Source organism: Rhineura floridana, chromosome 7 (assembly GCF_030035675.1).
Source record: "Rhineura floridana isolate rRhiFlo1 chromosome 7, rRhiFlo1.hap2, whole genome shotgun sequence".
NCBI lineage: Eukaryota > Metazoa > Chordata > Lepidosauria > Squamata > Rhineuridae > Rhineura > Rhineura floridana.
The window spans coordinates 73,734,219-73,743,761 of NC_084486.1; the positions used below are offsets into that span (position 1 = coordinate 73,734,219).

Genomic DNA, 9,543 nt, shown 5'->3' on the forward strand with positions numbered 1-9,543 from the left:
TTATTTATTAAATTTATATCTCGCCCTTCCTCCTAGAAGGAGCCCACATTAATGTTTCAGCAGATGAAGTGACTGTCAAGAGATGAATCTTTCTGAATGACCAATGTAAAATGAAAAGTTATGTTACGGTGAATTCTACCCCATAAGCCTCGTACACCTCTCTCAGCAGCTCTGCTGGCATCTAATACATAATTTTTAAAAACAAAGCTCACAGCTACTGCTCTCAAAGCCCTTGGTCTGCGAGAGACCAATGAGGAAAAGGCACTCTTCACATACTCAGACAAACTTTTTTTTTATTATATCACATATTCTGAGGCTGTAGCAGACACATTTTTAATTTATGCACCAAAGTCTACTTTATATGCATGGTGCTTCTTACCACAAATGCAAACACAGGCAACAAAAGGATAATTTAACTTATCTCCAATTACAATTATATATATCATTGCAGCAAAAAGCATCCTCACATCTGCATTTTGCTGGTGTGGTATCCATAGTTACCAGAGTCAACTTTTTTGCACATGCACCTCTATGTGTCATGGGGAACATTTCAGATTTAAAAACTCTGGCACATATAGTGAACATGTGATTGCAGCCTGAGTCCTGGCACTGAAAGCCAAATTCTGGAACGAAACTTTGGTAGACATTAAGCTCTGTCCATGGCATTGTGTCAGAACCATTACTCAGTCTGCATAAGGGCCAGCTCACGTAGATAGTCCATTTGCAATGCTCTGAAGCAACTGATCGCCATAATGTTTCTATTAGAACACCTTACCATGTGGATTGGTGCCCACGCACTGAGAATCTCTGCACACACCCAAAGTATATGAGCCCTAAATCTGTCCGCATGAAGCATAAATGAACCCATTTAAAGACATATTGCTGCATAGCCTCTGACAAATATTGTTGAGCTTTATTGTTAGGAATAAAATGCACTCAGTTCCACCAGGCTACTTTTGCCTATTTTAGCATTTTATTTTTAAAGGGGGGGGGAGGTAGGATGAACACACTACTATAACAAAGAAAGAGCCATACCCATGCCAAAAAGCATGGCACATAAAATATTGCTGGCCCACGTATACAACACTACTTAATGCTCAGTACAGTATGTTCCTATTAAAAAGGAGTAACTGATGCAGGTAGGGCTCCTTAGAAGAAGAGCAGGACAATGCAATAAATAGAAAACAGAATTATAGGAACATCTATTATTAGAAAGGGGCAGCACCCATGATGTCCCTTGTGGCAATCAGAAATAATGGGATGGATCTAGACTAACAATGCAATCCTATACATGCCAATAATTAAGCCCCGTTGACTTCAGTAGGACTTACTCCATGGGAAGTGTGTAGTGGATGGCAAGCTTCAATCAGTTGCACTTAGTTCACAATGAAATCAATTGGACAACTCATTACTAGGTTGTCCCATTGATTTTAATAGGAACTAAATGCAGCTTAGTCCAGATCTAACCCAATATTTTCTTTGATAAAAGCACTCTCCACTGAAATGCACTGTGCACAATTCACAATTCATGCACAATTCATTTTTATCCACAGCATTTTATCAATAGGATTGATAATGTATCTCTATCTAGCCCAACCTGCACTTTGAAATAGAACCTCCTTCAAAGCCCAATGCAAAGCACAGTTAGTTAAAAAGAACAACCATTTCTTTCATTCCAACGGGGTTGGTCTAATACTAAAATATCAAGGCTACAAGGGGCCTCTAAGGGTATCAAGCGCATCTCCTTGCACTCAATACTGATTGTCAATATCCCAAACCAATGAGTCCAGATCATGGATTTAAAATCACATAAAGTTTTTAACAGGGTTAATACTCTTTTTAGTCTAGTAGAGCTTTTTCTATGTTTTTAGTGGCAATGTGTCCAACAGAAATTAAACTGACAATGCTGGAATTTTTGCCTATTGTGCTGTTAATGGCACAGGAGCCCAGCCCATAAAAAGATGGCAATACTAGCTGCTAACACCCCACAAGCTCTGAACTGAAGTGACCAAGGTGTTGAATTTGCTGAGAGGAAGGCATATAAAACAATTTAAAATGCTCAACAAACACAGCAACAACACTCCTGTTCGTGACTTTATCATTCACTGCATGGTGAATGCAGTCTGACATTCTGATTACAAATGGGTACAGTTCCTTTTTCCGGATTGTTTCATTTCATCATGAGATCACAGAGTAAAAAACACTATTTTAGTTATCATCAGCTTCTGTATAAAAATGATAATACTGCCAAGGTTCCCCAGGAACCTTAAGACCCCACGTACCAGTTAGTGTGGGTGGTCCTTTCTAATTGAATTACTTCATAGTATATAATCTGAACACATTAAAGGGCCTGAAAATTAACTCTCATTTTTTGAATGGTGTTCTCTCTCACAAGAGGGTTAAACTTCGCCAAAGATTCATTGAAGTTAAGTGGTTAGAGGAGAACAGCCTGCAATTCTCAGAATCTCTCATTCCGGGGCCCCGAATAGCCTGACAACTTCAATGAGATTAATCATGTATAAGAGATATATGGCTTCTGCATCCCAATGAGCAGCTGATCTTTCTTTCCTAATTTTCAGTTCTCAAATACACCCAACAACAGTCTTGTCACTTTCAATATTAGGTCTCCAGCCACCTGGCCTAGCATTCTTATTATCAGAGTAGATTCAAACAGATGATGAGAGACATCTGTCAAAAGAAAGTAGCCAATGTATTTATAGCCAGCCTAGGAACAACTTGCCTTTGGCTCTGGAATTTCAGGGCAAGTCAGCAGCCTTCAGTCTAGCAGGAACACTACCTTATTTGGTACAGCAAGCGCATTTTTAAACAAGATCATTGTGTCAGGAAAAGCCATTAAGTTGAACAGTACTGGTAAAACAATTCATATTTTCAGCAAAACAGACTCTGCTTTTCCCATCAGAACTGGGTTTTGTTACTGTTCCTAGAGATACACACTGTAAATAAGTTTGCTTGTGCTGCAGTGGTATTTATTGCACACAGACCGATGACTTATACAGTAGTAAACTGCACCAGCATATATAAATACATTATAAAATGCATACACACTCAAATATGCACACACACACACATAATGGGATCAAACATGGGAAATGACAATGAAATGCCAAAGCCTCAACAGGTTCACATAGACTCTTGGCCATAAAAAATATAATTTATAAAAACTCTTACAACAAACTCATTTATAGTATGAATATACTTACAGTACCTCCATTAAATAATATTAAAAAAACTTTTTTAATAATATGGCAACGTATCAGACAGCAAGAGAGATTTGATGCTTTAAACTTCTCTTTGCTTTCCAATGGATTTGTGTGTGTGTGAGAGAGAGAGACAGAGTGAGAGAGAGAGACTGAGACCACTCATAGAACTTTACAATTGTTAACACTGTGCAAAAGAAAAAACTCTCTCATTCTTTTCAAGTGTGCAGTAACATTTCTGGTGCCCCTAGCAAATTTCCCCCGTTCATTTTTTTCAGTGAGAACAAACTGTCTACAGAAGATCAGTGCCCCTGCCTGCATATAAAAAACAAACGAACAAAAAAATCCTAAGGATACATAAATAAGCTGTTTAATATAAACACAGTTCTTCTCTGTACAATATGCACAGTTTGAGGTAGATGTCTTGTAGCCTGATTGCTGTTGTCTCATAGGACAAAATAAATTGCACCCCCCACCCAAAACGTCAATGGGATGAAAGGATCAAATTTGTTCAAAATACAGACATGCCCATGTACAATATTATTGATGCATCTTTTCCTTCTAGATGTTTAAGGAAAGTGTGGCCACTAGGTTATTATTGCCACAAGCTAATGCACACTTACTTGCAAGTAAGTTCCATCAAACTGACTTCTGACTAAACACGCGTAGGATCAGACTGCATGGTAAAACTCATCAGAATATTTTCCAAATGGCTTATTAAAGAGACTTCTAGCAAGGCTTGCAAAGGTGCTGAGTGCCTGAAATTCACACTGGTTTCAGTGGAGATATATGGGTGATCAGTATGTCTTTAAAAATAATAATAATAATAACCAGACTACTTTTTCTGCTACTGAAGCTCCTGGGAATTAGTAAGAACAATGAAAGAACATCATATCCAGCTCTGAAGCCAAACTAATAAAGGCTTGATCCTGTTTACTGCAATATCAGGAGACGAATCCCCCACCTTTTTCAGTGCCTGTCAGACTGAGCGCCTGCCACAAGTTCAGCTCTTCCTGAAACACTTCTTCTGCAAAGTCCTTCAAACTTATTTTTGCCCCTTTCTTTGGTCATGACCGCCTACCCCCTACTCGCAATGTAAATAATAATAATAATCCAAATATCTTGGAAACATGGATAGTTAATCTCTTTTGTTCAATGGTCAGTTGCTCTCTGTTTGCTTCAATATCTGATGACTCAGAAGAGGTACGCTGCATACATGTTCACCTGCTTTTCAGCTTAAGTAAATAAAATCCTTGCCCCACTGAGACAGGTCAGTCTGATGTTTGTGTATTAGCCAGTGGATGTATTTTCTTCCCTTGCCTGTTCTTTGTTTCCCTTTCTTGATCCACAGTATTCAATACCAATCCATTGCTTTGATCCTCTCCCACACAACTCTACTTATACCTTTGATTCTGAATAGGAGGTTTTACTGTTCCTGTCCTCCAAGCTGGAGTCACTTCCATCCTGTGCCCCACCATTGTAGGCAGACCATGTCCCTCCTAGAGTGCATGGAGCGGTACTTCCCAGAGTACTGATGAAGCCTGCAGGGTAATGAGAGACCTCCCCAGTACTAGCATGCAGCCTTCGGTCAGCTTTCCTAGGGCAGCACAGCATCCTCTTGAAGGCCTTACGGAAATCAGGGCTCCTGCAGTAGATGATGGGGTTGAAGGCAGAGTTGGCATAGCCCAACCAGTTGAAAAAGAGAAAGAGTTGGTCCGGTACTAACACTCTGTTGAAAACCTTGACCACGTTGACCAAGAAAAAGGGTAACCAGCAGAGAGTGAAGACCCCCATGATGATGCCCAAAGTCTTGAGGGCCTTCTGTTCCCTTACAGCTAAAATTCGGGAAGTTTTCCTTCTACTGGCTTGACCATTGCCCATGATTGGCAGGTGCTGGTGGGCTGGCTGCTGTTGCTGCTGGTGATTGTTGTAGAACCTGCCCTCACACCTGTCGATTTTCTTCATTTGCTCCTTTGCTTCTCTGTAGACTCTTATGTAGACAAAAATCATAACAAAGAGGGGGATGTAGAAGGAGATGATGGAAGAGGCGATGGCATAGGCCCTGTTTGTGACAAAGTCACAGCAGCTGGGGTTTTCGTAGCACTCCAGAGCTTCGTGGCCCGTGTCCCTCCACCAGTGCATCATAATGGGCAAGAAAGACACCAAAGCGGAAATTGCCCAGACAATGCAGACAATGATCTTGGCCCGTCTCTTAGTCATGAGGCTCTGGTAGCGGAAGGGCGAGGTAATGGCCAGGTAACGGTCAATAGCAATGACGCACAGGGTCTCGATGCTAGCCGTCACACACAGAACATCCACTGAAGTCCAGCATTCACACAAGAAGGAGCCCCACAACCACGAGTCCCGCACCACCATCGTGGCCCCAAAGGGCACCACCACAGAGCCCATGACCAAGTCAGCGCAAGCAAGGGAGGTGATGAAGACGTTGGTGAGGGTCTGCAGCCGCTGCGTCCGCCCAATAGCTGCAATAACCAGCCCGTTGCCCACCACAATGAACATCACCATCAAGGACATCAGCATGCTCATGCCCACCACCCACTGGTGGGACAATGCCTGGGGGGGCAGGTGCCTGCTGTCAGGAGGATAAGAGCCAGTGGAGGCGTCGCTATCGTTGCTGAGGCCGGTCTGAGACGTGGAGGCGTTGGATCTGTTGTGAGGGCTGTTCTCTAGGAAGCCCCATCCATCTCCCATGGCTGTCCAGTAAGGGAAGGGTCAGGTTAGGGCAGCCAGGCTGGAGGCATGAAGGCGCAACGGATCTTCCTTCTTGCAACAGCCGGAGGAGCGGCAGCGCTCTACTTCCAGCAGCAGCTGCTGCAAGCGCCACCACTTGCTCCGGGGCTTCAGCATGTTTGTGAGCGCTTCCCCGGCGGGCTCCTGCACCCTAGGACACCTCCCCACAGCTCTACGTCAGGGGCTCAGCAGCCAATGGGGAGCCGATCTCCTCCGGAGATCAGAAGACGAACTCGCCTGGTGACTGAGCGAGGGCAAGAGGCTCCCGGGTCCCAGCGTGAGGAAGCCACGGGCAGCCGCTGCTGCTTTAATCTCACGCCTTGCCGAGTTCCTGGGGAGAACCGCGTCGTGGTTAAGACCGCCTTCCCAAGAGCTTCCTGGGATGCCCTTCCGCGGAGCGGCGCTTGAAGCTAGAGGCATCTTTTGAAGCCCCAAAGAAAAGGCGCTCCCTGAGCTGCGCCCGTCTCGGGAAGCGGCTCGAAGGCGAGGCGATAAACAAAGATCTCGGCTTTGAGGGGTCAAAGGGCCGGTCCCTGCCTCCATGTGGGAGCTCGTCGCCCTCTTCTACTTCTAGTTGACCCTGCGGGGCGGACCACCCTCCTGGCCCGAGACGCACGGGCGGCGGGGGAAAAGCACGCAGGCGGCTCCTTGCCGCCTGCGCCGCTCTCGCTTGACGGAGCAGAGCGGACGCCGCAAAGATCTGCCCGGCTGCCGCAGTCTCTGATGCTGCTGCCTCTCTGGGCGGCGCAGCGGTTGGGATCGGGCCCAGTTAGTGAGAAAGGCAGACGGGGCACGACTGAGTGCCGCCAGCAGCTGCTGGCTCACCATCGGGCGTAGACGACTACAAGGAGCAATAGGCTTTGCGCCCGCTCTCGCTTGGCAGTGGGATAGCAGGACTGGGGGCAGTGGGCCCAAGCAAGAGCTAGAATTGGAGGCTGGGCGGTGGGCCCAATCTATTTAGTTATTATTTTCTTGTCCCAGTATTTAACCATGTATTTGCTTTAGGTTCTCAGCATTTTAACTTTTTGTTTGGGTTAGGTTTACAGAAAACAGTAGAAATATTTTGAAAATTAATACTCGTGTTTTTTTAAATTATACACGAACACATATATACATGCATAAATACACACTATTAAATACATTACACCAGGGTCCAAAACACTGTTATGTTGGTTTGTACTTTAGCCCGGGTGCTTCATAATAAATGATGGGCTGTGTGGACTCACAATTTGATGGGTGTTAGTTGCCTCATATCACCTTTGGGAACCTACCCTCTTGAAAAGCCTTTGCCAACCTGGCATCCTTCAGATTGTGTTGCCAGTTTTCTTCAACCTTGGGTCCTGAGACGTTGATGGACTCCCATCATTCCTGACCATTGACCATGCTGTCTGGGGATGATGGGCATTGTAGTTCAACAATATTCAGGGACCCAAGCTTGAAGAACAGTGTATTAGACTACGAGTCCCATCACCTCCAGCCATACTGGAGAGCATTAGGCTGGTGAAGGCTGTTTTTGAGAATTCCACCCCTTGTCCAGGTATCCCTGCCACACTTCCCAGAGGGCAGCAGTGAGTGGAGGTGGCAGCCAATGCCTCCTGTCTCTCTCTCTGCTACACATTGGCCAATTCTCTGTGCTGCAGAGGACTGCTCTTTGCAGCCTTTGTTGCTTGGCCAAGCATTCTTTCCAGAGAGAGCAGTACCACCCAGAAGGAGATGATGAGTGAGCAAGTGAAAGCTCCTCCTCAGTTCCTAGCTGATCTGCTAAAGGGCCCAATATGCACCACCACAGAAGGGTGACAAGTGTGCAGAAGTAGCTGCTCTTTTGAACTACCACTCATTTTCATGGGGAGGTGGGACCAACCTCCCAGGGGCTCTTTCTGGTGACCCTGGCTGGTGCTCTAACTGGCAGCTTCTCAGGGGTCCATTCTTTCCCATGGCACTGGATTCTCTACAGCTGCCTAATGGCACTGACTTCTTGACTTAGTCCCTGTTAGGGGACAGATATGTGCTAGGGACATGAGTGAAGGAAGGTCTCTATGGCCTCAATCCTATTTTATTGGAAAGAAACTCGTGTTGATATAAGAAGAACCATACTGGGTCAGACCAAAGGCCTATCTAGTCCAGCATCTAATTCCCTACAGTGGCCAACCAAGTAGGACATAAATGTGGTATCTCTCTCCCATTCCTGTTCCTCACTTTTGATTATGGAGGTAGCATATAATCATCATGACTGAGCCATTTATAAACCGTTCCCTCAACGAATTTGCCCAAATTCCCTTTTAAAGCAGTCTAAGTTAGTGTCTATCACCACATCTGGCAGCAGATTCCATAGCTGTGTGAAGAAATACTTCCTTTCATCTATCTCACTTCATTGGATGACCTTCGCTGAGTTATGAGAGGGAGAAAAACATTTCTTTGGCCACTTTCTTCACACCATGCATAACTTTATAACCTCCATAATATCCCTTACTTACCTTTTTTAAACTACAGCCCCAAATGTTGTTCCAGCCCCTTGAACATTTTTGGTTGCCCTTTTCTGCACTTTATTTATGAGTCAACACGCATAATATCATGTTACATGATGCATGTGAGAAAACAGGTTGTGGGAAAAATAAAAGTGAGTGTTTGAGAAAAAAGATGCATGTATGTGTGCCTGTACAGTTTTGTTTGCTTGCAAGTTTCTTACAACACTGTGTTGCAAGGAAGTGTGAGGTTATTCTTCCTTCCTTCCCTCGTTGACTAATGTACCAACGTTGCTTCTTTTGTCAGTCGAATCATTATATAAACGGGTGAATGAAATAACTTGCAGATAGTGTTACTATATGTAAATATGGTAAGCAAAAGTGTAAATCTGTATAGACAGAATTAGGAGCTAATTGTACATTTAATAAGATGGGTGTGTGTGTGTGTGTGATGCAGCAAGTTTTAGCCTGCAAAGCAAAGGATGGAGTTTAGAAAGAAAGAGAAGAAAGATTGCATTTAATTGCTGCTTTTATTTATTTCTCAAACTCAGCTGTATCAGTTGCATGAATCAGAGTAATATCATCCTCATTGTATTTATTTCCCCTTTCTTTGCACGCAACCATACTAGCAGAAAAAAAGTGTTGATACTCTCTTCTGTCAGCTTAACACAAAGAGAACAGATTGTGTTTTTAAATTATTTTCCCCCCAACAATGGGTCTATTCAAAAGTTCATAGGTGTCAAATAAAGAATGTTTTCCAACCCTGGGCTCCTGATGGGAGGAGGGCGGGATATAAATCAAATAATAAATAAATAAATGAAACCCTGAACATGGGCAAGACAAAAAGGACTGGCTGGTAACCTATCAGAGGCTGGATAGGCACCTTATCAGATGTACTGTAATCAGGGCTGGGGTTTTGCGGGGCCCTTGGGCACAGTGGGCCCCTCACCAGCAGTGGGCCTGGTTACCTCCTCCCGCCACCTCCCTTCTTTGCTGTAGGGTCTGCCGACACCACTACCACCTCCTCCAGTGCATGAAGAGTTGTGACCACGGGCTGATTCCTTAAGAATTAATAATTTTATATACATAATTCCTTAATAACACATATACCC

The 9,543-nt window shown here is 44.3% G+C and overlaps 1 protein-coding gene across 1 annotated transcript; it reads right to left on the reverse strand.

The window, feature by feature from the left end:
- Nucleotides 1-1,471: 1,471 nt before the first annotated feature.
- Nucleotides 1,472-6,077, reverse strand: ADRB1 (adrenoceptor beta 1). Its single transcript, XM_061634384.1, has one exon. It carries the CDS (start codon nucleotides 5,928-5,930, stop codon nucleotides 4,617-4,619), a length of 1,314 nt encoding a protein of 437 aa, XP_061490368.1. The 5' UTR covers nucleotides 5,931-6,077; the 3' UTR covers nucleotides 1,472-4,616.
- Nucleotides 6,078-9,543: the final 3,466 nt, after the last annotated feature.